Raw genomic sequence first — 26,795 nt, 5'->3', positions numbered from 1 at the left:
AATGATTTTTGTTTCAATTTTCTTACTGATTGCATCATCTGTTACACAGCTAGTTAATTCCAAATCATTATAGAAACGTGATTGTGCCAAATATATACACAATGATAAAACAACCTTGCGAAATGTTATCTTTCACAAGAAAAATTAAGATTTTTTGAAAAATATATTTTCTAGATAAATTATATTTTCTAAGATGTGTGTGTGAGAAACAGATATCTGTGAATCACAAATGTCTCAAACATTATTTGTTGTACACAATCGTAAGCCACGGCACATTTTGTTGAGATATCTACCTTAAACTTTTCATATAGATAGTCAAAACGCTATTTTCGGTTAGCGCATAAACGCTTTCATATATATATATATTTTTTTCTATATGTATATATTAAAGAAATAAACTGCAGCGTGTCATAATGAAGCAAGACACGCCTTCATCTAGTACAAACGGTCGGTAGACAGTGATGCTAAACAAACACGAATATCATTTGCCAGTTATGTTATTAATGCGATCTAACCGTTCCAGTCTGTAAGGTCGAAATTTCGAGTGCGCAGATTCTAAGTGAATCACGCGCTGTGTTTATCCAAAATAGAGACTGATATATGAAATATTGCCTACGTGTTTGCTGCCTCCGTGTCTCATATAACTTTGGCTTCCCGCTTTAGTAACAGCAAGTTTCACAAGCCTTCGTATTCGTACTTAAATACAGTATGTTACAGAGAAATATCTATAAGAATGCATGTACATCACCATCACTTACCCCTAGCAACATTTAGGATAATGTACACAAACAAGACATGTACAGGTTCATCGACTGGATAATAGTTTTGATACACTGTCGCGCAGGTTTTAAACACCAATCTCAGTCGGTTTTCTGCTGATATAATTCTTTTAACGATTTCAATTCGTCGATTAGTGTCTGATTTCTATTCTCCAGCACCGCAACACGATTTTCTAAGCACTTTATATATTCCTTCTTCTTTCTTCTACATTCACGTGCCGCCTCTCTGTACACATTAAAAATAGAGATAAGAATATTCTTCATCATTGAAGGGATTCAATCTTTTTCTCATCTTTATATAAGATAAGAAAATTCTATTATATCTGTGTAGATAAGAATGGGTAATTTTGCATATGATAGGTCTATTCTTATCACTCACCTGTTCTTAAGCAACCTTAACTCTCTCTTTCGTGCTGCATCCTCCACTACTACTCCGTGACCTGTATAAGCTGTAACATTGCAAGAGACTGCACTCTCCAAATTTTTACGTTACGTGTATCATAATTCTCTATTTTTACTACTTTTTACTAGCCTTTTTATTTTATTTGTTAAGAATCATGTATTTTTCAAAAGGACATATAGTCTAGAAAATACGTCAAATTGTACTATTAATTTGTATATTATTATTGCAAATCTAAAAATAGTAATATTAATATATGTCAATTCATGCAATATAGAATTCCTCTTTGAAAAATAATTATTACGTCTATATCTATGTAAACAGTGTATATACTACAATAATATGATCACGATACAATATATTGTAATAGAAACAAAAAAAAAACTGAAAAGCTTTCTTAAGAATTTCTGATAGGAAATGATGCAAAAGCACACCTGGGACAAAAAATTGAGTGTCCTGGCCCTGTGCATACTGCACTATAGCTCCACCCGCTGTTGCCGCATTGCTCATAGTTAACGTGTGAAGCCCCGGAACTCCCTCCCCTTGGGTCGCAATTTGAATAGTACCGGCAGGAATTACTGTAAAACAAATTATTTTGGAAATGTAAATATGTTCTAAAAAAAAAAAAGAAAAAATATCCTCCAACTAATGACAACAGTGCCGTGCATCGATAACGCACTGGAAATGATAATGCATTTGCGTTGAAAGAGACTTTAGATGCGTGATACATAATGATATAATGTTCCTCGCACAAGAGAAAATTATTTGAGTTTTTAGGCGCCTTTTTCTTTTTCGTCGAATGATCCGAATGATAACTCTATATCGATATCCCATAAGCAAGAATGCCACACCAAGCGAGTATCGTGAAAAATGATATACAACGTTAGGCAGTACACACAGGGGTGGAAGACAAATAGTAAATGCGAATGGATCTTGATTTCAAATTCTTTTTTTTTCTTGTCCTTCTTTCTCATTAAGTACTCCTCTAACATCATCTCCCTCGGTATAAAGAATACAAGAACTACGTATATGGACAGCCTGTGGAATGTAATACAGCCAGGAAAGATACGTAAAAGGAGATAAAGTAACCAACCTGTTTGATAATGGAGCGAATGGGAAGACACTTCACTGTCCACGTTAGAATCACACTCGGAGGATGATTCTAAGGGGGGCAAACGACCGTCTGTAACACCGAATCAACCCAAACCCCCATTAATTAGCTCGTAACCGGTGTTGCTAACGTGTGTGTGCGTCATTCTATGTACAATGTATCACTTTTGCTTTTTTCTTTTTCTTTGCCAAATTTATACTATGTCCTTATTGATCACACTGAATAAATATATTCTAAATTACTTGTAATTATCTGCACCCAGAAAGTAAAATTGTAATACAGTGAAAGAAACAAAATTTCATCATGTAATTACGATTTGTTAAGTTATTTCCTTTCTGGCTGCTGATTATAAGACATATATTTATCATTGCGCTGCGTGCAGTCAACTCATACCAAAAGGAAATAGAAAGTACCAAGAAACATTTATTGAGAATAAGCTCTTAAATGTTAAACAAAAAGGTAAACTAAATTCTAGATAGAAATAACATGGAAATGACAATTAATTAAATGGCTCTGATTGTTCCATACATAAAAATAAAAGTCTGTGAAGTTTTGTAAAAACGATCTTATTAATATATTTGACAATATATATTATTTTCCACAATATAAATTGTAACAAGAATATATAGGGTGTATTAAAAGTGGAAAAGAAGTGGATTCATGCAGTAGAATTTATTCAGAAAATTAATTCGGTAAAGATGTTAGTGGTTGCCCGTTTCTAATTTATGATAATTTTTAAGAGAAACATAAAATTTTGTTATATACAATGTTTTTTTTATCAAATACTTTTTTTTAACATTTATTTCTAATATGGCTGTCAATTGCACTTACCTTCTAATACACCCTGTATACGTGAGGATTAATCAAATTAACGTAAACGTCGAAGCGACAATTACAATAATATTCGATGCTCCATAATATATCGCGGTGGATATGAGTGTGTATTTGCCGATAAATCGTTGAAAAATTATTTTTCTCGACTACAGGTGGGCGATTGCGTTTATCATTTAACTTTACTATTCCAAATAAATTTCTTTTTTAATATAGTATTAAGGTAATGGAGTCAGAGGAACGCAACTGCACAAACCCACTCCCGAGATCTCTTTCTAATTTTAATAATCTCCCATGTCTTCTTTTAAAGTTAATTTACGTTCGCATTGCTGTATACTATTATACGAGCTTGGTATGGCATACTTCTCTTATATACCTGACTGTATGTAAACTCTATAGTATTGTATATAAAAACGATATTAATACAAGTATTTTATTTCATCACGCGCTAAAACTCATTATGTCTTAAAAGAGCTTATATTACTTATTTGCGGTTGAAATTAGAAAAGCTTGGAAAGCTTCAGCGCAATAAATATTCATTATACCGTACCTGTGCTAATATATTTGAGGAACAAAATTAAGTAATATATTATTAAAAAGAGAAAAAAGGACATTCATATTAATTTCAGTAGTACTAAAATAAAAATAATCTTACAATTCAAATTCTTTATACGACTTCAAGATACAAATATGCAAATTACTATAGATTTTGTATCAACTTGTATGAACTGACATGCACGTGAACGTTTTATGTGATTAAGAGCGAGTACAAATATTTATCTTTAACATTTATCATTCCCGGCGAAATGTTTTGAACAAACTTACGCGAATGATATTAATTCAGAATCGCGGAAACCAGTGACTACACGATTAATATTCTCTATATCACGACCTAAATTTCTATCGCACAATAGAATGTCTAGTACGTTTGGAGACGAGCTTTATTATTTAAGTAGAAACGTCATGTCTTACCTGTAATTTCTCCTCCGCCTAAATCGTTAAGAATCTTTCTGTAAGACGGTCGTCTGGTTAGAATATTTCTCTTCTTGGGTGAATCCTCGTCTGAGAAACTATCGTCACTACCAGTTTCCACCACCTTAACAAATAGCATAGTATTCAAATTTCAATGACATATTAATAACTGCGTCACACATTTGCGCGTACTGATAACAATGCAGACATCTGGACGATCTTTAGGCTGAGGCGTTATAAAAAGTTAATATATATGACTCACTTGAAGCGTCTGTAAACTGCCTTGTGCAGTTTGTATAACGGAGTTGGGTTTGCTAACCAGAATAACGTTTCCTTTGGAGATTGCGACGGGTTGTATGTTTGTGGCGGTCTGTATCACGGACTGTTGATTGGGTTGTATGACCGATTGCACCTGTGCAAGAATCAAACAAAGTGTTAAATATTATGAACAGTCAAGACAATTATTATATCATTAAAACTAATTGTAGACACATGATCATTATTCCTTGTACATACAAAAAATATACTGCATCGACCAATCTGTTGTAACAATTAACTACTAAAGGAATAATGTACATGTCGTTTGTCATTTGTATGCTATGAGAAAGGTGGGAAGTTATTATGCATGGAACTTGAAACATATACCCAAAACTTATGCCCAATGTATACCTTTGACAACGTCACATTCACAGAAAGTATTCCCAACGTCCTACAATCTAAGGATGAGTGATCTTGGGAAGGCCTTTGCGTTCCCAAGACGCAACCAGCATTATGCAAGACCGGATGTCTAAATCGCACTTGCATTACAGAGAAACAATAACGATAGTAAAAGGACAAATAAACGGTATGCGCATGCTCCGAAATAAAGAGAAGACAAATTATCGGACATAGATACACAGGAGAGCCTCCTGTATACCTGTGTTGTTCCTGACGAGGGTAGCGTCAGTTGCACAATGCTGGTAGAAGCTACCAGGTGATGAGTTTGCTGCTGATGCGTTCTATCGATAGATTGTACCGAGGTTGCGATTGCTGGTGCTGCGTCGCTCTGGGAGCCCTGCACAGACAACGGATCGACGGTTGATCCATTTTCCTCGACCATACTTTCCATAGCCCGACTACCTCGCGAGCTCTGCAACATAGAAACACTGTATATAAATTCTGTATAAATATTTAGGATATATCAAGAGAGAACACAATCCTATAAAAAAAAAATAACTTTTGATAATAACTAATTGATTCACAAGTATACATTTGAAGGACACAAATGACACAACAAAACCTTTGAATTAGAAGAGCTTTCGATTAGCGGAACGCGAGTCATTTAAACTTCCCGCCAACAAATGAAATGACTGCTACTGCGTCATTTACATAAGCGGAGCTAAAAATAAGACTGAAAGGGAAGAGGGAGGGGACAATAAACACGCGCTCGAGGTAATTTCTTTCTTTCTTTCTTTCTTTCTTTCTTTCTTTCTCTCTCTCTTCCACTCGATGGAAAACGACGAAGGGAATTGCCACCCGGATAAACGGCAAGGGTAACCCTCGATCCCGCACACATACCTAGGAAATGCGAGCGCGTAACCCGCGATGATACCCCTCCCCCAGGTCACGGATGTCAGGGCGAAAAGGAGCAGGATCGCGCGACCCACCTCGTGTCGACCGTCCGGAGCGAACGTGGACGCGCGCGGCGAGTCTCTCTCTCTCTCTCCGCACCGTCGGGTCGCCATATTTCGCGGCATCACGTTAAGCGTAGCAGACGAGCGTAAAACGCGCGTATGCGTCGCGCGGCCACGAAGCAAACGCGGAAAGAGCGAAGCGCGATGCAAGCAACGGCGGACGCGCGACCGTTTCTCCGTCTCGCACGCGCGATCATCGCGGTGCGCGAGGAGCCGCGCGCTTGGTCCACGGCCCGATTGTTATTATTCTCCAGCTGGGGCACTTACCAGTTACGTATTTCTCGTCACCAAGTTTGCTGCAATCGGAGTGGGCAGTCGGGCAGGTACGTAGCAGCCACGTCAAAACTCCAGTGGCTTCGTCACTGGTGGAGCCCACGACCTCTGAGTTGCGCGTCACGCTCAAGATGGCAGTCGCCGTCGTGATAGCTGCTGCCGCCGCCGCTGTTGCTGCCGTTTGGTAATGCCGCTAATGCTGCTACCGCCGCTGCCAGTGTCGTTGATGTTGTCGTTGCTGCTGACGATTCGCCCTCGACCGCCGCCCTCTGACCCCTCATAATCTGATCCCGTCTATGTTTTAGGCGCGTCATGCATGCGATCCAGTACGATCGCGGCTTCAATCCACAATGACGGCGGTTCCCGCGATTTTTTCTGTCGCACTCTATTCAACTCTATTGTACTCTCTCTCTTTGCTCTCCTCGTACATTGTACGTTTTTACGCTCTTTTTATTTGCTCTTATCTTATTTTACCGGAAAATATATATATAATTGTGATATTTATAATATATATTATATATAATAAAATAAAAAAAGTAATCACAACTGCATTATAAATTATAAATTGTAGACTCCAATTGGAAACTTAAATATCGAACGAAAATGGCCGATAACGGCGCTTTTTATGATCGCGTCTGCCGCAAACTTCGTGTGCAGAACGACAAAACGGATTGTGTTTCTACATGCAGAGAGAAAAACATACTAAATTTTAATAAATATTTGTTTAAATAGTGTCAATCGAATATTTATTAAATGTAAATATATTTATTTGATACAAAAACCACATTATTATAATTTGAATATATATTTTTTTATTTAGCAAATACATTTATTTCCCGCAGATAAATGTTATATTATATTTTAATATGGTTTAAACAATGAATTATTAAAATTATTAGTGCTTTTTTCTTTCATTGTAAAAATTTCTTACTGAACTTTTTTTTACTTTTCGCGTTTCTCTAACGTTTATTCAATTATATATGTATTCAATTTTAAATGCACCCTACAAAAAACAGTTGTTTAATTATGAGATTTTCAGACTATCGGATCTCGGTAACAATTAATGAACCAATTACTAAAAACCAAATTCTTAGTATTATGAATTAATTCTAATCTCGGTTCAACTTACCCTTCTACCTTTTCTAATTTCCATATTTATTTGTATCAATGTAAATTAATTTTAATCTTGATTTAACTTATACTTTTCATGTCTTAATGTTACTTTTATAGTTCTAAGAATTAAAAAAAAATAGAGAGTAAATTAAACCGAGATTAAAGTTAAGGATGGTGATCTGTTATGTCTGGTTTATGCTTCAATCTTAACCCTAAAATCCTGAAATTCAGCCAACGGAATACAGATTTCAGTTAGGATTAATTAAGACTGGCAGCCCTATTGGCTGAATTTTAAGATTTTAGGGTTAAGACCGAAGCATAAATCAAGCAATAACTTATGCCGTAATCTGTAAGAATTGACCAATTACAATCGAATGAGAGAGGAATCATCGACTATGCATGATTGATCAATTCTTACAGATTACGGCCAGTATAAATGATCGTTTAATTTACATTGGTAGAAATAGAGCTTAGAAAAAATAAAGAGACAGAATAAGTTAAACTGAAATTAAATAAGTCAATCTACATTGATGGAAACAGCCATTAATCGATAACTCATATTCGAATTATATATATAAGAGCAGTATCTTAATTTTTCATCTGCATATTGGATAAACGATATATTACAATGCAAAGTCATAGAAAGATCAAATTTATTCAAGTCTGATTAAAGTCTTCTTTCTCTTTCTAAAGTTCAGGACGTAGTGATGTTCAAAACAGTTCGAAACGCGCGCGCAATCTATATTCGTTGGACCTTGACTGCTTCGATTTTGGCGGGCTTTCCCCTGGTTGATAAACAACGGCAGCCATCAATTGATATGTTTTTTTAAGTTGTACTTATTGTACTGTTTATCCTACCTCCTTTTCTCTCCAGCAGGGAAAAAAAGAGGAAAGATGAAAGATTCGTGAAGTTAGCTAAAAAGAGTACATCGCCTATCATTTCATAGAACAAAGAGATACAGCTTACCGGTACTGGAGCGGTTCGTATTTCGTAATATCAGTAAGGCTGCGTTTCGTTTCACACACAATGCCCACGATGCATCACCCCATTCTTGTTTGACACTTGGCGAAAGACAAGGATAAAATGATACACCACGCGCACCATGCTTGAAACGGAACGCAGCCCAAGTATCAACAGAAAAATAGAAGTCGCTAATCGAAAATTTATGATCTAGGAGGCAGATCTCTATTCAGAACTACGAAAGGTATCTCTAACAAGATTCGACGTCTGCCTGGTCTATTGTTAAAAAGCACAGCTAAAAAAACATGGAACGATTGCGTCACGTTGAATTTATGGACATTGTTTTTATCGGAATATTATTCTGCACCGGAATCGCAAAAGCAACAGGTCAAGATGAGATAACACCGATATTTCCATTGGACAACGAGACACACAGTATATATATTAAATATACATTTCAATAATATCTTGGAATATTTTTATACATTAATTAAAATTGGTTTAATCAAATTTTACTGTATTCAATGTGAAACCTTGCGTATTCAGGGCTGTGTTCTGTTTCACGCATGATACTCATAATACATCATTTATCCTTGTTACCAAATGTTAAATAAGTATAAATGATGCATTATGCACATCGTGCGTGAAACGGAACATAGTCCAGATATGTATACAAATTCATGTAGAAATATTTAAAAATTACTTTGGATCTGCAAAACGTAAGATTTCTCTTATTTAATTTATTTTCATTTTTTGGTTTATTTAAATTAAAATTTGTATGTTATAAATCATTCAAAGATTCCTCAGTAGATACTTATAAAATATATAAAAATATTTATAAAGTATTTATAAAATTTATCATACAAAGGCCAAGTGATTTTTATTTTCTAGATGAATATATTATGGAAATGTATGATAATGGTTGTGAATGCATTAAATATAATTGTGGATGCTGTCAGCATTTACAGTGGGATGTAGTCTCTATGGATGGAAAGTGTAAGTACATAATTTTTGTAGTCTATATTGTAACAATTATTTAGTATTGTTATATTCCATTTTGATGCTATATTTCTATATATTATAGTATGCGTAAATGCAAGTTATTTAGAGAAGGACTATGGGATTTCACTCACAATAACATACAACAACTTTGTAATTATTAACGAGACAATTTCAGGTAATATCTAATTGCACAAATTAAAATATACATTGTCGTTGCCGTATTTCAATAAATAGAATATATATTTCTAGCTCGAAACCCGCCACCTATTTGCTTTGGAGAGGACATTTTAAATGAAGTAGATATTGAAGTTTGCTTGCATATGTATGATATAAACATTGATAAACATAAGTTTCACGTTTGCTTTGAGATTTATGGAAAAATAATGAAACTGCCAATCACTAAAATAAAATTAGGTTGTATCCAGACTAAACTGCATGACAAGATGGAGTATATTGAAAACAATTTGTCAAAATTGTTTCTTAAAGGGACGAAAAATGATGCACTACCCATTGTGACTATGGTATAAGTAACATACCAAACACAGACTCTCTATATAAATTAATCCTAATTGATATTGCTGTGGACCCGGATATTTTCTTTGACTACTTTATGATAAATTGCTAATAACAAATGTCCTTTACAACCTTCCATTTTAATTATGTTATATATTTTTATTTCTTGGATTTTGATTTTCAAAGTGCAAACATAATCGTTCAATTGCGTTAACTTTAATAAAAAATACGTTAATTTAAAATACACTGGGCCAGCAAATACTCAGGAAATTTAAGAACGATTAGGGTTAAGAATTGGAAATTTTGAGCTTTGTTTATATTGAGTTTCTTTTTTCAGAATGCATCAAAACAAAATGCACCATATATACTTTTATTTTTATGCTATATTGGTGTAATATTTAAGTTTAATTTTTCTGATTTAATGATGCAAAGCAGATCTATTATTTTGTATTTTATCATGACATTACATTGTATTTTTATAATCTTGTATGTGTATAGATATTAAATAAATATATATATTAAATGTTATATTTATATAATTTATGTATATTAAATGTACATTTATATATGTATGGTGTACTATTTCAAATATTTTTCTTTGTTATAATTATCTTGCATGGTATTATATAGGTATACTCTTAATTCAACATTGCTATCAATAATCTTTTCCACTCGGCGGTGCAATCGTTCTGGAAAAGAAAAAGATATTTTTTCGTATTATCAGTAAAACGAGCTGAGAATTGCATATTTATACGTTTATTAGAGATAAATGTATGCATTACATTTACATGCTTTTGGATTATTAACAATTGTGTTAAATATCTGACTGAGTTCTTTTAGTAATGAAAATAATTCCCTCCTTGAGCTCATTAATTCAATAGCGCGATCAGAAGCCGTTTAAAGTCGTCGCCGCAGTCATTCTGTAAATGCAAAAAAGTGTAGGAAAATTAAAGCTAAACATCGACTCAAGGCAAACCGTAATGTTTATGTATTTATAGTACGTACATATAACTAATATACAGAGGCATGCATGCGGTCAGAAATAACATGGACCAATTAATGGAATTAGTTTAGTGAAAGATAAATTTACGTTTAAATTAATTATAATTTACTAATGTACAATAGCCAATCAATAGATCGATTTTCGATCGATCTTTGCAGAGACTCTCGTACAGTTTTGTTATACAGATTTTCTATATTATTTTGTAACTCATTTTACACACGTATGTAGCATCACTCCAATCAAGTGCAAAACCTCTATAACTCGAGTAAAACCATATTCACCATTAACAGCCAACGAAACGTAAGAAACTAAATTAATCAAAATCTTTGCAGAATACAACGAAGCGCTATATAATCTCCGCGACATTGAAGTATAACTTTCAACAAAAGAGTCTGTTGCACGATTGAAATATTTTCATCCGACAAGGGCAAGCAAGAGTCTCTTGTAGTCGCCTGAACAGTCGTCCTGAAATTTATGGAAAGTTATACGGAATGCTAAGGGATACAATGTATACGTGAGTTAACAGATTATTATATTGTAGTTGATTATTTTATTATAGCTTAGTGACTGCTGATGCATATAAGTATACAGATGTGAAGGAATTATGTGAATGTGTAATTTAATATTTCGATTGGAGATAAAGCATTGTTGTATTAAATGAATGAAAGCTTAGAATTGAAGCGCTGGAATTAAATTGGATTTCGATCAAATCTGTGTGAATTAAAGAAAGAAATTGACTCTGAATTTATATTTATATATATATATATGTACTTAAGAATTTGTCATAAAAAATATTCTGTTTAAATTTGTATTTCTATTAATATTATTTTGTATTTTTATTTGTATTGCATTATATTATTGCGTTTCTTTATCTCTTATTAATTTTACTGCTACAGAAATAAAATACAATTACAAATAAAATACAATAAAGAGAGCAAACGTAATGGGTAGAATAAATAGCATGAGCACTGTTTCAGAAATTAACGTGTTGTACTTACGTCGATAGCTTCCGCAAGAGATTTTCCGTAAAGTCTCTCATAGGCATCCTTAATGTCGCCCAGATCAATCTCTGATCGTGTCACAATGATGCGTATCAATGTCGAATCGTTCGTGCCCATTCCGCGCATAGCTTTGTACAATCTTTCCGCGAAATAAGCAGTCTTATCGGAGGCGCATTTCACTGAAAGAAGATCGTTTAGATTCTAAACTTTAAAACAATGAAAATATATATACATGTATATGAAAAAAAGAATAGTACGATTAACAATAGTAACAAATAACTTCCCAGACAACAAAAAGTGTCTAAAATCAGGTCATAAGACATTTTTTGCGTCTAAAAGACGACTTACGTCATAATTTTAGACTTTGTTTTTGGGTTACTAAACAAATAATAAGTAAATTATTATATTTAATTTCTTACCCACAGCTAAGTATCCGTCTTCAACAGAACCAGAGAATTCTCGCTTGATAGCATGTTTCAAGGTGTCTCCGGTGAGGTGCTCATATTCTTTGAAGATCCGTCGCAATTGTGGAAAACTCTTAGTAATGAGAATTGCATTGAAAGTGCTTTCGTCGGTGCCCCATTGTCCCTCACCCGCGGTATGAAGCCTTTCGGCATCCTGACGTGCGGCCTCCTCATCGACGTCTGGATTCTCATCTCTACTGGCCTGATCGTTAATCAGAGAATAGAGAAAAACTGACAGAACAGTTGCGCGAAGTTGTACATCAATTTCCAATTGTTACTCACACAAGACAACGATACCAAAAGCCTCTTGAAATAACCGGAGGTATCGCTCTTGAGATCATCTTCCAGCTCTTGGTCGTACACTAGGGAGATAAATTAAGAATATATTCGTAATTCATAAACTGTATGATTTAGAATCGAGCAGAACTACACTGAAAAAAATTAAACTAAATTTTAATATCCGAATAGTTTTAAATAAATATTTACTTTTAAATGTAAACATATTTATTTGATTAAAAAACCATTAATTTGATTTTTTTTATTAAGTAAATATTTATTTACTGTAAATAAATGACTTATTGTTATAGTACCATTTAAAGAGATATGTATCAAGATTTAATAAATTTTTTCAATGTAGAAAATGGAAAATATAGTTTTTTTAAATGAACAATATTATTTTAGACTGTTTTATGTGAGAACACAATCAATATTAGCAATTACAAAGCCTATACGGTCGAAGTTAGATCTTCGATGTTTTAAATAATTCAAATCTTGAATCACTAAATATACTATATATGTACTTTTTTAAATGAAATTCCTGTTCTATGCAGGATAAAAGACGTGCTGACTAGGAGGCAAAATCAACTCCGAAAAATACGCTGCGTTGAAACTTACGGTCCTTGTAAACAGCCGATATCGTCTTGATGCCGTAGTTGCTCAGGGATGCAAGGACCTCGATGAGTGCACCCTCGTCGGTGCCCATGCCGGAAATAGCATCGTGCAATTCCTTAGCGTAATATTCGGGAAGAGGCGTCATTAGAGCAAGGATGGCTTTCTCGAAGTTTCCGGACAACTCTGACTTCAACTCGGAAATGAGGTCCTTGCCGTACATTGTCTTAAATTTGTCGGCAATTTCTAGTCGCTGTACGATGCCGCGATGAGACAAGACGTCCAATATGGCCTGCTCATCAGTCCCGAAACCCTTCATCGCAGATCGTAATAGACTGGCATCTTCCTCGGCATCGAAAGGATCAGCCGGATACACGGTGGGCGTGCACTGGAAACGTATTAATTTTGCATCATTCTATTATCTTGTTCGAAACGATTCAACAGATCGTCTCAATGAATGGAATTAAATGCATCGAGTTCATTAATTATATTAAAATTAGTTAATACATTAGAGTTAGATGATTTAATGTATTAAATCTTTTATATATATATTTTTTTTTTCAGTTGGTGCTCGACTTGCTTTTTTATCAAGTTATATTTTAAATAAATAAAAAAGATAGTATTCTTGAAAAATAAAAGCGTAACAGAAGCTCGTGATGAAGCAATTCTACTTTGATTTTATTGAACGTTTATTTTCAACTTTATTTAATAAATATAACAAACTTTCTGCATTAATTTAATAATGTAAGAGAATTCTTTTTAATTTCGCTTCTTTTAAATTCTATATTGTGCTTCTTTTAAATTCTATGTATTTATGCTAATTTTAAAGAAGAGCAGTGACACATTCGTTTTAACATTAACATATCTATGACTGGCATTAACATATATATTGTCTATGACTGACTCATTCTTACTAAGATTTTGCATTCCTTTTCTTTTTGAGTTTAGAAACATGCTGCAAAAGTTATAAGAATTACCTATCTATGATAGATGAATAAGAAACTAAAACAGCATAAAAACGAGATGATTCATCTTGCTCAGTCATTATTGCGAGACTTTTATTGCGAAGTTATGAGATATTAATATATGAATTACCTGTATGTGATAATACTGACTAGCTGCCATCTTGCTGATTATCTGAAAGCATTTTTGATACATATTTTATTTAAATAAAAAATTAAGAATATTAGAATTGTTAAAGAATCATCGATTATCAATATCATTTTAGGGAGCAAATACTTTGTTATTTTACTTTACATTACATGAATTCTCTCATTACATGAATGATTTTAATAATTTTATCTTTTCAGTCTCAGATCTAATTTGTAAATATTAAATTATTAATTAGATATTATTTATAATATTAATATTAATCTAAAAACTGTAGAAAATGCGGACGAATTTTTTTTGTGGTTTAACTAAAATCCTTTGCGTTATATTGTTATAATTGTGGCGCGCCTTTAATATAAAACTCATAATTGTTATTAAATTAAAAGCGACGATCTGCGATGATAATTTTCATCTACTGTCACGAATAATGCGTGCAAACACGCGATTTGACGATACGGTGCTTATGTCCTTGACTCATTTCAGATACGCCTCACGTTTGCGACGATGATCTCATCGAGTAAAACCCTGTACACATTTGCCTGTTGCTAGATGATTATTGAGAATCTGTTGTATCACTTCGCATGATTTAGATGACGAAGATACGATTTGCAGGATACCGCAAGATCATCGATTGGGTCAGCGAAGTGACACTCGGGGTGTGGCTTGCTTTACCTCCTTCGACAGCGATGTGCTTTCCTGGAGAGTGGTATCGGTTCTGGTGGCCGACTAACGGCTCGCACCCAGCGTTCTCGTCACCGAGAGCCTCTTTCGTCGAGGACGGCAAAGAGAAGAGGAATGGAATTTGTTGGTGGGGCGAATACGCGTTTGTGTCTGTCAACCGCGAAAGCATTAAACGATGGTTCAGTATTCTTGCCGACGGATGAAGCCCGGAATTGGATGACAACACGGAACAGACCGGTACCGGTCTCTCCGTAACTCTCACGTGGTCTTCAAATGCGAAACACTTCCGCGAAATAATTTCTAATTATTCGAGTTATCGAGCCGCGAATATTATTATTGTTCATGCTTCTCTTATCCTTGGTATTGAGTAATGATACGTGTAATATAAATTGTTATAGCAATAATAATGTTAAATTAACGAAATTGATTATTTCAACTTGAATTTTATTTACTTATTGCTCTTCATTTTTGTTAACATTGATCACAATAACTATTGATTTTTCAGCGCTTATGTCCTTGAAGGTAATAATCTTTGCCAAGCCATCGCTTTCGAAGCAATACGGTGCCAGGAAATAGATCTAATGCAAGAAGCATGAAATCGATATCGATTGTTCGGTTCATTATTGATGACCGATTTCGCAACACGAAATATTAATAATGATAAACTACATGACTAACAGGAAAAGTTTAAAGTTCGCGATATATATATATATATGTAACCCATTAATATAATTGCCAACGATGGCGGAAGTGGCTTTCGTTTCTTATTCAATCTCTAGTTCCCACAATGATTCATGGGAATTTAATAACGTCTTTTTGCTTAGAGAAGAAGAGAACACAAGCACAGTATGTTTTAAGAAAATAAGAAAAATAATTCAATATGTGTAAAAAGTTTTTAGTATCGATTGTAATTGTTCGTGAAATGATAATTAAATAATTTAGCAAACTTTAATCGTATCATGTCTTATAAGACAAATATGCTGTCTACAAATTTCTTAAAGTTCCCAAAATTATGAAATTTTTGGTATTAGCTTTTTAAACTTTATGTGGAATTGATTATGGGAAAATGAATAATTTGTTTATCTCTAGATTAATTAAGCTCTCAATATTTACAAGGTTGCGTAATAAGTTACTGATTATACTAATAATTAATCTGTATTTTTTTACTGATTACAATTGAATCATATTTAAAATTTAACAATCCAAGATTATTGAGGTGAAACAATTGTAGTTTGATTAACATGCTGCAATTACTTGATAAGCAATGCTGATACAATTAATTGATCAAGGCCAGCTACACGATGGAAGTCTCACATATCACTTTAATGCAAACTTCATTATCATACTTTTATATTTTTGTAAAATATAATGTATTAGTCTCTCAACATCTTTCTTTAAAGAATTTTATGTTAACTTCAATAATAGTTTTCACGTATCAGCTAATTAGAGAGATCGTGATTCATTTTAATCTGCACTTATATGTTATATTGTTTACAGCTTCACTTACAATTTGCGCAGAACACTGGCTTTCGGAATTCTTCGTCACGATCTACACGAATGTGAATGTTTCGCTGACTGGATGGGAACGTTCTGACAGCGGCAATATTAAGGACAGCATTGAGGAAAGAGAGAGACTGTGTGCTGGTCAGTACTGGTGGGGTTGTCGACGTAGCATCGAATAATGACGTGGAGAACGCATCCTGTGGCAAGCCAAAAGATGGCGAGTGAGCCGTCGAATTGATGCCATATACGAGATCGATAAGACTACAATGAAAACAATTAATATCTATATGCACATAAAATATCAAAAGCCGGACGTATTATATCATTAGACTATATATGTCACAGAATTATATCTCATTACTGATTTATAAACGTACTATAGCTATAATTTTAATTTACACGAATTGGAAATAATAATCGTTCGAAGTTCTTTTCTTATGTTTATTTTTAACTTTAAACAGATATAATTTTTACTTGTATAAATAGAACGATTTTTTTTAGGTACAGTATAATTATGTATTATGATTAAAAAATTTTTTTTAATATTCTATTATAAAATTTGAAAGATTTTATGAGAAAATTTTGCTTTGTTTTCTAACTTAATATTTTACATAAAATAACATTGATTGTTAGCTTCTATCTTTCTCTTTTAAATAAGAAGAATGAGTGGATAAAAATTTATTTATCATATCTAATTTGCCTATGTAGTTTCGTAAAATTCAGAATATATCGTTTATTGTGTATTTCCTTGATTTTTTCATGAATGTTACTCACGATCAAGTATATGATTCATAATCCTTGACTCAATGAGAACAGATCGTGACGTTCTTTTTCACGTAGAATGCGTGACGGAATCAGCACGCATTCTACGTGCCTCGGAAGTCACGCGTTTTCCTGTGAACTGCAGAATGAGACCGAACTATAAATAAACGTATTGTAACGTTAGGCGTTATTAAGTTAAAAGTGAGATTACGTCTTTAACAAACGTAGATACAAGTGTCAGTTATGCGAAACCGATAAATAACAAACCGATTGATCTCAAGTAAATTTTTAATATAACTTTAATTTAATTGTTATCAGTGCATTTAACGTATCCAAGTCAAAGATTTATGTAACAAACGAACATTGTTTTCTGTATCTATGTATGTCCCTGTGAGTGTAAATGATGTCGTCATACTGCATAACATGCATACTTGTAAATCTATTCACCCAACACTGTAATCAGATTTTCATGACGCATTCCAGAGGAGCTCAATGAATTAGCTATGGTATCCAGTACAAGGATTATTATTTAATTTAAAAAGCAAAGGAAATGTATTGAAGAATTAATAATATTCTTTGTGGGTTTGATTTGTTATACGGAATAATATTCTTGTAAAATTTCTATCGTTATTGTAATATATTTTAATATATTGCGGCGAAAAATTATTAATTTTTGTATTGAAAATTGACACTTGGAACTTATAACTTACAGTAGAAGGAAAACATCGAGAAGCCGTCTGAAAATGTTTTATTAAGATTACATATGGCAAGCGAGGCTTCAGTTTCCAATTCCTCAAATGAAAAATCCATCTCCCAATACTGTTTCCGTTAAAAAGTGCATTTCCTAGCATCTTGCACTTGTTTTATCTAGATTATCTACTAAAAATTTGTCTAGGTTTATCACCTTTGCCACTTTGAGAGATTTCTTTTAGACTCCTTGTACGAATCGTTCCCTTACATGTCCACGCTGTACAGTTGTAGTACAGCGAAGAATGCGTGAGCTGAATGCTGTAATCATTCATAATCACGAATAATATCCTGATAATGAATTTCTCACATTTTGCAGAATATGATACATCGTCTTAACAGTAAAATGTATATTTTCAACATACCGTATAAGGATTTATAAAAAAAATTAATATACAGTACTGAAAAGCCTTCATCAAATACATCAAAACAGATCTTGATGATTCGCGTTGTGCGTAGCAAAGGAATCATCTTATACAAATTTTCAAACCGTACACACGTACGATTCTATCTTACTTAGAACTATCTTTCGACTATACAAGGTGTTTGCGACATGCAATCTTGAGCTCAACATCGTCGAATTTGAAATATTTTTTCTTGACGAAAATTATTTAAAGTAATCATTTAATCTTAAAATTTCAGTTATATATCTTTGTAATCAATTTCATACAATTAATTCTTTCAGTCATCGTTTTGCTGAAGCAATCAAAATACGAATAAAAAGATTCTTCATTTTATCTTCATCTCTTCAAAAAAGATTCAACATCTTCTCGACTTAAAAAAATAACAAAGAATAATTAAAATTGTCAAATATATTATTATCAAGATTCTATTTTTTTTAAATAAAATATATTACATGTTTATTCAAATTTTCTTGATTATTATTAAAATAAATTTATCCAATCGTGGCATAATACCAATGAAAATTGCAAACGTAAGACAGAAAAAAGTATTAATTTCCTATTTTTCAAAGTTTTCTTAGAAAACTTTATGCAGAAAAATTTATCCTGCATTTTTTATTCATTTTTTCTAAATGATCTAATCACATCGCCAATAATCACCTTGTACAATCAAAACCATCTATCATTAATGGTTCGATACAGTGCGTGTCAGACATTTTAGATCTCCATAAATTAACGATAATAAAGAGAAATTGTATGCAAGAACAATACGAATATAATGTACAATGAAATTAATTAATTTTGCTTTAGTAAAACACAATTGGGGTTTTACTAAACGTCATCAACATTAAATACGTAGACATTGTTAATTATGTTCATGGGTAACTGTGATTTGTTACAAGGAAATGAAAGTAAAAAAGAAAAGGATGAATTCGAGAAACGCATGTTATACTAATCGTGTGACGTTCTTGATATGTTTTATGTATCTAACTATTAAACATTTTTGCAGGCGCAATTAATACAATGCATTTGTAATACCGGTAATTAAAATATCTCTAACGACAATGCCACTTGCAATAATACATAATGAAGATATCAATAATAGATGTATAGTGTATAGGGAGAAAGAGATTTGAGCGATAGTAATAGTAGATTAAGAGTGACTTAATAATAGTATCATTATCGCAAGTAGTAGAAGTAGCAGCAATAGCAATGACAATAGTAATGCTCTTTCAGCAACAATAATAATAATACATGTTCCGATATTCATACAATAAAAAATATAACAAACATGCATTCAACAAATTTTTATATAAAAAACGAACTGCAAAAGACTAAGTAAATCTGCGACCAAGACGCGATAAAAAATTACTACATATTTTCTTCGCTGGACTCGATACATAAGTGCATATATTTAATCACTTAATTATAAATGCGCGCGTTCATGCGACAATTATTAGCTTCAGTATATGTCATGAAAAAAACAAACTATCCCTACATTGTACAGTAAAACGTCGATCATCCGAGAATATAAATTAACACGAGAACCGATGCTATGAGTAACGGTTATACCAGTAGAAAAACATTAAATATAGACATACATATTAAATACAAAAGAAATAAAGATAACAAAAAAATTCTTAGCGAAAAATCTTACATTAAGAGATATCTGTAATTTAATGTAAACTAAAAAATATATGTATAATTCCTTAAAAACATAAATTCTCTTTCTAATAACAAGATCATATATAATTCCGTTGAGATAAATATAACATTGCTTTAAACCCTCCAGTACTACTTATACTGTATATAATCTCAAGCTTCATGTGAATCGCAACAAATATCTTTTAATACTTTGTAATAAATATCTTTAATTACAAATATCTTTGTAATTAAAATATGTTACAATCTAGCGATTGCGATTTGATGCAAAATTAATGCAATCATTGATAAGCGAGCATGGATAATAAATTTTACAATGGCATAGTGCACGAGTACTGCAGAATTCAAAAATTGAAACAAATGTATGTACAAAATATTCCAGATTCATTGCATTCTCTTTTATCTACAAATTTTTTAACCAGCCGCTTAGTTCAAAGAATTAGTAGTCAAGAAGAAATGCCGCGAGATCTGAAATAATTTTCTCTCTACATATACTATATATGTTCGCATTGTAACGCAGTAGTTGTGAGAGGCGGAGGATGCGTAGTTTAATATCAGATAATGCGTTCAAGGAAGTAGTATTATATTTGTCATACTGATATCGGTAATCTTTTGGAAGAATATCATTTCTTTCTTGTGCTTTCTTTCATCCAGATGAATATTCGCAGGAACGTTTTTATGGAAACATCTCTCTCACAAACACGCACTTGGGACAGTCGCCGTTCTACTGTATTTTATACATAAGAATGGTGCTCGCAAACGACAAATTCAACAATAATTGTATTGCATCTTTTACAGAGTGAGACACTTAACTTTACCATCTGAAATATCCTCTTCCATCTGACATGACAGAAAAAGCCATACATAAGAAGTTCCAGAAAAGATCATAGCAGTAGATACAAGTAGATATTGTGAAAAGTCGAAAGCTTTCTGTGCATACGATATAATTCACTTAAATTTGATAAAAAGAAAAAGTGCAAAATAAATGTTTAATTCACAAACGTATTTATCAAGATGAAAATTATCACAGACATGCTGTTTCATACGCCAATGAGTGTTCCATACATCATCAATCAGTTAGACACACGAAAATTCGAAGATAATTTTATACATATGAAGCAATAATTCTTAAACGACATTCCAGAGAAGATATTGTTATATTCACTTAGTCAATCTATACTATGCAAATGTTTTCTAAAAACTGCAAAAATTTCGTATTTGTCATTGTCGTCTTATATCTAAATTGTTTCAAAATTGAAATCTTAGTAGAAAAGTAAAAAAGTAACACAAAGATGCTATTATATTATTATAAAATAGTAAATTTAATCCACCAAATAGATTAGAAAAATTATAGATAAAAGAAATATAAAAGGGTAATATAACATTTTTTCTTCCTATATATAAATTGCTTGAAATTGATTTCTCTTATTGTCGACATTTCTTTTCTATTTATATATACAAGCATTCTATATTTGTCTGCTATAGTTTATATAAATTTATTGAAGCTTTGTCACTGTAGTGTCTTACTTAAAGAAATATAATTATTGTTTTGCGGAAGTATAAATAATAACGGACATGCTCTTGCTTCTCAATTAGTGACATGTCTAAAGAATTATGAAAGCAATGAGTTTTACTAGGGAACTGTCAATCTCTTATAATTTATTATCTTTGGACGATAAAATATCTTTGGACAGAGATTGAATATAAACTTCCTTCACATGTTCGACCACTTTAATAATGTATAAGTTTGACTGTATATTTTTAGACACCCTGTATTATCCATAGAGAGACTAATACATTTTAATACTTGAGCAGGTTTAAACAATTTATATATCATTTATTACAATAAAAAGTCTTTGAGCTCTTGTGAGTATCACTTCAAAATCAAGGTAACACTAAAGACTTTCTATTATAGTACAAAATATTTAAACTATTTAAGTGCGTCCTAACGTTCGTAAATATCTCCCTTATGTATTACCCGTTTCTATCAGTATCTGGTCGACATGTGACACGGTTAAATTCTACACTTCTTAAATCACTAGACTCCCATTCGGTTTTCTATTAAGTCACTTGTCAATAAATTCACTTATCGAGAATGAGTTCTTTATTCACATATTCTACGAAATATATGTAAAATTTAATTTCGATAGATTTAAAATAGACTATGTATGGAAGAATAGATAGTAAAGAGAAATCGTATATTCAGGTTTTGAGAACTACTAGTAAGAACAAAATTATAAATGTACTATGGTAATGTATTATAAATGTATTATAAATAAACGAATGTATTACAGTAATAATTATTAAACTACTACCATATCTGGAATGAGAAAGTCTACATAGTAATAACTGTATGTGTTGTTAAGTTATTATTATGTTTTAGAATGAGAGTCTAATAATATAACTGTCGTAAAGAGAAAGTAATTACATTTCGTAGACCATGAATAATGCAAGAACCTTTCAATGCAATATTCATGAAAAAATATCAAGGTGAGTATTAAACCAGTTTCTTAAAATTCTTCAGATCTTTTTTAAGAGATCACAAGGAATTTCTTTTCTAGTAAGAAATTCTAGTAAAAAAAATAAATAATCGTTGTGTTTTCAGAGACAGAATCAAAAGTGCAAATTCAACATAATTTCTAAAATACATCTATGCTCCATATAGATATATAGAAAGAATAAAGCAGATGGTAAAGTCAGTGTCCTATTCAATATAACAATAGCATAATTATGGCACAAAACTTATCCTTAAAAAAAGAAAGCTTTAAATAGATCAGGTCGAGTCAATTTAAATATATGTTCAGGGAGCAATCTCTTCTGTAGTGTACTATTTTTGAGACAATTATCTCAGTATTCTATAATTTTTCTGCTCGATTAATCTGCATTCGATTTTACTTTGTTCTCGGAACTTCTTTCTTTGTTATTAATCTATATCGTCCATTCGTACATCGCGCTTATAATAAATACAAAAGACCTAAGAGAGGCATTCTTAGGTTTTCCCTATGGTGCAAACTTAAGTTTGCAACGTGTTTGTGATTTCTCGATGTACAGTTACCAGATCTTGTATGTAGCCAGCTAATCTGGCGTTTAACGTATCCAAATTTTGTTTTTGAACTTTATTTGCACTCAACGCAAGTTCTAATTGTTCATGAACTACATTCAACATCTCGCGGAGTTCTGCATTCTCCTTTTGTAGAACCTTGCGAAACAAAAAAAAGTATATTTATAGTTAATCAAACACAAACTTAATAGAACGTCAATACGAATATCGATCACCAGGTTTCGGCAAGTTCTATGTACATACCACAAAATCCTTATTTTTGGTGGCCATAGTGAGAGCTTTGATTTCTTCGTTTCGCGTTCTCAGCTCGCTTTCCAATGCTTCGACTCTCAATCTTAGTGCTTCGCTATTTCCTTCCGCGATCTTACCGGCTTCCAAATCAGCGTATTTAAGTTTTATTTTGGCATTTTCCTCTTTATACAACTGCAGCTGCCTCTTCCATTCGTCAACGTTGGCTGTGGATTCCTGTAACGCGCTCGTTAATCTTGCATTATTAGTTTTGAGGGTAGTCAATTCAACCTGCAATGACATCTCAGTTATAGTATTTTATTATTTACATATTATTATTTAGAATTATAAAATATTCTTCGATCGTACCTCCCATTTCTTAGCGTTAGCAGAACTTTGAGCTAGAGCAAGTTTCAGCCTGTCGTTCTCATACTTGAGCTGCACCTCACCCGACTGTCCACTTTGTGATGAGCTCAATTGCGCCGATTTCCCTTGATGTTGCGGACTTTCTGTACTCTGAGAAACACTCTGTGATCTTGAATGGACTGCGTTTTTCAATTCGTCGTCCACTTTATTCTGACAACTACCAGGTAAAGGACTGCTGCTTACCGAAGATACACTGTTCTGAGCGGAAATCATATTGGCATTCGGGTTCGGGGTGTTCGACGATGACACGTTGGAGTTAATCATCGACGAGTTCGGTGGGTCTATGAGATCCTGTTCTGACGACGGCATGCCTGATCGGGACGTAATCGGACTGACGTTCGCGCTGGTGGCCGGTGTAACCGAAGAACTGTTGGACTGTAACTTGGCATTGGCCAGCTTCGTGGCCTCTTTCACCTCATGAAACTTCTCGATGAACTGTTAACAAACAATCTCTTCTGAGAGTTTGATATATGAAGCTCTTCGCTTATAAATCGTAAGCAATTGCAATACAAACCTTTCCTAATTCAGCTTCAGAGGCAAAGCCCAAGCCGTATACAGTATTCGCCCTGACGTCGGACCACTGTCCAAATTTCTGTGATGTCTTGGTAAAAGTCATGTTTGGAGTAATTGTGCTATTAATGACAGGCTGAAGAAAAAAAAAAAGAATAAAGTACTTTATGAGTTCATCCTATTTCTATTCTATTAAAAAAATCTGGTAATAGCCAAATGTCATTTTGTTTAATGTATCAATCAGGATTACCATAAAATTGATCAGAGAAATCAGGAAAATGTCAAGGAAATTGAAAACACTCAGAGAAATCAGGGAAAAGTCGGAAAATTTTGGAAAATTTTCTGAAAAATTAAAATTCTTGGCTTTAAAGAAGTTTAATATGTGTACATCATATCTATGCAGTTTTGAAATACTATCAACTGATTAAATGCAAGTAATATTAACAACGTCAATAGTAATTTTCATTATTATGTTAACTTATACTCTCAAGAAAATATTTGGTCTTAAAAATTTCGTTCAGGACGAAATCACAAAAAATTTCAAAATATTATTAAAAGCATCAAGGAAAATTATGAAATTTTGTCTGGAAGTCAAGGAAACATTATGGAACTTTAGAATGAGGAATTTGTGGCAATCCTGTTAATGCAATATTTAATTAAAAAGATAAAAAAATATTTAGTTGATTTTGATTATATTAATAATGAAACATTTAACTGAAATGATTTCACCAAGCTTCGATAACTATCATTTAACTTAATTATTATTACCAGACTTTTTCAGTGAATATCACTCTTAATTACCTTTGCTCCTTCAATCGAAATTATTCTGTATAAACTCCTGGTCGAATCGTAAAAGAATGATACTGATATTGCTGCCGACGACGCTGGTACCCAAGACCGTTTGGTCTTGGGATCAATGTGAAACACGTGTGCTTTGCACATAAAAATTGGTTGTTCACTGTAATCAAGTTGAACAATAATAGAGGAGTGTGTATTCGCTCTCCCGTATATGATACAAAGCATCTATTTTTAACCGACCTAGTTAATGCGAGTGCATATTTAAAGACGTACTGTACAGAATTATTGTATAAAATTATGAAAAGAGATAGAAATGTGTAAAATAAAATTTGTAGAAAGACAAACGATATTATAACTAATATTTAATATTAGCAAATAAAATTTAATTTCACTCAGGTTTTATCAATATATTACTAAAAACGAGTAAAAATCTCTCGTCTCGTGCTTAACATTTCATAAATTAATTTTTTATAAATAAAATGCGAGATATTCATTTAATAACGCCGACTTTGAATAAACCGCGTCGAAGGCAGTGTAAAAAAAAAATCAGATGCATCATGTTCTCATACATAAATCTCATAGAAAAATATCGTGAGTATTTAAAAAAAAAATCTCATCTTTCGAGAGTTCAAAATTTCTGCCAATTTCTGCGGAAATCCAATGGGATCTATTTTCTTCCTGGTGGACATCGCGTGACGGAAGTATCGCCGTACGAAAGAGTCGCAATTTCTTGCGGAGGGAAAAAAAAAGGGGAGAAAGAAAGCGGGTGCATCCCGCTCGGTGTTATCCGGATACGCATCGGTATTTAGTGCGAATCAGGCCGGCGATCGCGAGTCGGAGGAGAGACGCAGCGTTGCGTCGCACCGAGGGGGGCCGGATCTCCGTCTTCCGCATCTTCGGTGCCGATCGCGGTGCGGCACGATGCGGCGCGGCGCGGTGCGTGCACGCACGACGGGGATGCCGGCGACAGGCGCGGCACTCGAAGAATTAATTCTGTCGTACGCGCGAAATCCGGCGCGGCGTTTCGGCACGCGGTGCGGCACGTCCGTCGCACGTCCTTAAAAGGAAAGCGGCGAAGGAGAGAGGACGGCGAAGGGAAGGAGAGGAGAGGAAACGAGGGTCAGGCGGGCCGGAACTTCACACTTACCCCATTGTCTCCTTGCCCGATGTCATATAAGAGGATCTATCCGTTCACTCGCGCGCTCTCGTAAATCCTGCCCGCGCGTATTTAACGCGAGCGCGCGCCGGCTATTTTCGACCCGGGCGAGACGTGGGTCACCGCGACACCGTCGAGTACCGTCCGTGCGAGGGCTGAGATCCGCGAGTTGACAGCCGCCATCGGCCAAAACTCCCTCCCTCGCCCGCCCCACCCTCACGCGCGCTCTCTCACCTCACCACGGTCGCCTCTACGGCGTACGGTTACGGCGACGGTCACGCGACGGCATGAACGTAGCCGGAGTCAGCTACGCCAAGTCCACCTGGATCCGATCGATTTTTCCGCGAAGGGCACGCGCCATTCGCCGTTAACCTCGCCTCTCGACACGCCACTCCGTAGTCCGTGGACACCGTCCAACGAATCCGGCGAATCTCTTCACCGACCGACCGGACTGGACCATGATGTAATAAGAAAGGTGAAACAACATCCATAGATGCGCAGTAGTCTCCATGGTCTCGACCAATAAGAATTAGATCCAAATGTTCAAAAGCAATATGGCTGCAGCGTGTAAGTTAGGTTACGTGGTTTTGCGACGACTGGTGACGACGTGATCGCTGAGCGATTTTTTAAGCTTGTCTCTTGTAAGGCTTTCACCTCATTTTTAAAGCGCTTTATTTTTATATCTTAATTCTGTTCTCCGTATTTAATTTTACGATGCTTTCCAATAAGGACACGCTATTGCTGGATTCACACTGTATCCGATTTT

General features: G+C 33.8%; 3 protein-coding genes across 15 annotated transcripts; 1 reads left to right on the top strand and 2 right to left on the bottom strand.

Annotated features, from left to right (window-relative positions):
• Positions 1-365: 365 nt before the first annotated feature.
• CrebB (Cyclic-AMP response element binding protein B) lies at positions 366-16,566 on the bottom strand. Of its 11 annotated transcripts, XM_018450528.1 has the most exons (13): positions 16,283-16,566; positions 14,080-14,121; positions 12,991-13,372; positions 12,379-12,458; positions 12,052-12,298; positions 11,630-11,811; positions 5,010-5,222; positions 4,356-4,505; positions 4,094-4,217; positions 2,273-2,362; positions 1,614-1,757; positions 1,159-1,228; positions 366-1,005 (listed from the first exon to the last, which is right to left on the bottom strand). In XM_018450528.1, exons 2-13 carry the CDS (start codon positions 14,107-14,109, stop codon positions 861-863), a joined length of 1,857 nt encoding a protein of 618 aa, XP_018306030.1. In that variant the 5' UTR covers positions 14,110-14,121; positions 16,283-16,566; the 3' UTR covers positions 366-860. The 11 variants fall into 11 exon arrangements, 7 of the variants coding, with proteins under 7 accessions (XP_018306030.1, XP_018306027.1, XP_018306024.1 ...); XM_018450525.1 differs by lacking the exons at positions 11,630-11,811; positions 12,052-12,298; positions 12,379-12,458; ... (1 more) ...; positions 14,080-14,121; positions 16,283-16,566 and adding an exon at positions 6,034-6,375; XM_018450522.1 differs by lacking the exons at positions 11,630-11,811; positions 12,052-12,298; positions 12,379-12,458; ... (1 more) ...; positions 14,080-14,121; positions 16,283-16,566 and adding an exon at positions 5,740-6,022.
• On the top strand, positions 7,962-9,699 carry LOC108724255 (uncharacterized). 2 transcript variants are annotated; one of them, XM_018450529.1, is made up of 5 exons: positions 7,962-8,132; positions 8,328-8,548; positions 9,005-9,109; positions 9,198-9,290; positions 9,365-9,699. In XM_018450529.1, exons 2-5 carry the CDS (start codon positions 8,419-8,421, stop codon positions 9,640-9,642), a joined length of 606 nt encoding a protein of 201 aa, XP_018306031.1. In that variant the 5' UTR covers positions 7,962-8,132; positions 8,328-8,418; the 3' UTR covers positions 9,643-9,699. The 2 variants fall into 2 exon arrangements, with proteins under 2 accessions (XP_018306031.1, XP_018306032.1); XM_018450530.1 differs by lacking the exon at positions 7,962-8,132 and having other exon boundaries at positions 8,307-8,548.
• A 5,892-nt stretch (positions 16,567-22,458) lies between the features above and the next one.
• On the bottom strand, positions 22,459-26,480 carry homer (protein). Of its 2 annotated transcripts, XM_018450521.1 has the most exons (7): positions 26,021-26,480; positions 24,877-25,033; positions 24,080-24,211; positions 23,749-24,000; positions 23,509-23,655; positions 23,155-23,430; positions 22,459-23,049 (listed from the first exon to the last, which is right to left on the bottom strand). In XM_018450521.1, the coding sequence occupies exons 1-7, from the start codon at positions 26,044-26,046 to the stop codon at positions 22,864-22,866; spliced, it is 1,176 nt and encodes a 391-aa protein (XP_018306023.1). In that variant the 5' UTR covers positions 26,047-26,480; the 3' UTR covers positions 22,459-22,863. The 2 variants fall into 2 exon arrangements, with proteins under 2 accessions (XP_018306023.1, XP_018306021.1); XM_018450519.1 differs by having other exon boundaries at positions 23,509-24,000.
• Positions 26,481-26,795: the final 315 nt, after the last annotated feature.

Source organism: Mycetomoellerius zeteki, unplaced genomic scaffold (assembly GCF_001594055.1).
Source record: "Mycetomoellerius zeteki isolate Tzet28-1 unplaced genomic scaffold, Tzet1.0 scaffold285, whole genome shotgun sequence".
NCBI lineage: Eukaryota > Metazoa > Arthropoda > Insecta > Hymenoptera > Formicidae > Mycetomoellerius > Mycetomoellerius zeteki.
This window is presented reverse-complemented; position numbering and strand designations above follow the sequence as displayed.

Bases quoted from the DNA above. Each gene is read 5' to 3' on its own strand.
- homer (XM_018450519.1), bottom strand. From the start codon at position 26,046: ATGACATCGGGCAAGGAGACAATGGG. The intron at 24,001-24,079 runs GTTTGTATTGCA...GTTTGTTAACAG, and splicing joins CTGAAGCTGAATTAGGAAAG to TTCATCGAGAAGTTTCATGA. The intron at 23,431-23,508 runs GTACGATCGAAG...ATGTCATTGCAG, and splicing joins CTAACGCTAAGAAATGGGAG to GTTGAATTGACTACCCTCAA.
- LOC108724255 (XM_018450529.1), top strand. From the start codon at position 8,419: ATGGAACGATTGCGTCACGTTGAATTTATGGACATTGTTTTTATCGGA. The intron at 8,549-9,004 runs GTATATATATTA...TTTATTTTCTAG, and splicing joins ATTGGACAACGAGACACACA to ATGAATATATTATGGAAATG. The intron at 9,291-9,364 runs GTAATATCTAAT...ATATATTTCTAG, and splicing joins TATTAACGAGACAATTTCAG to CTCGAAACCCGCCACCTATT.
- CrebB (XM_018450528.1), bottom strand. From the start codon at position 14,109: ATGGCAGCTAGTCAGTATTATCACATACAG. The intron at 12,459-12,990 runs GTAAGTTTCAAC...TTATCTCCCTAG, and splicing joins ATCGGCTGTTTACAAGGACC to TGTACGACCAAGAGCTGGAA. The intron at 2,363-4,093 runs GTAAGACATGAC...TCGGTGTTACAG, and splicing joins AGGCGGAGGAGAAATTACAG to ACGGTCGTTTGCCCCCCTTA.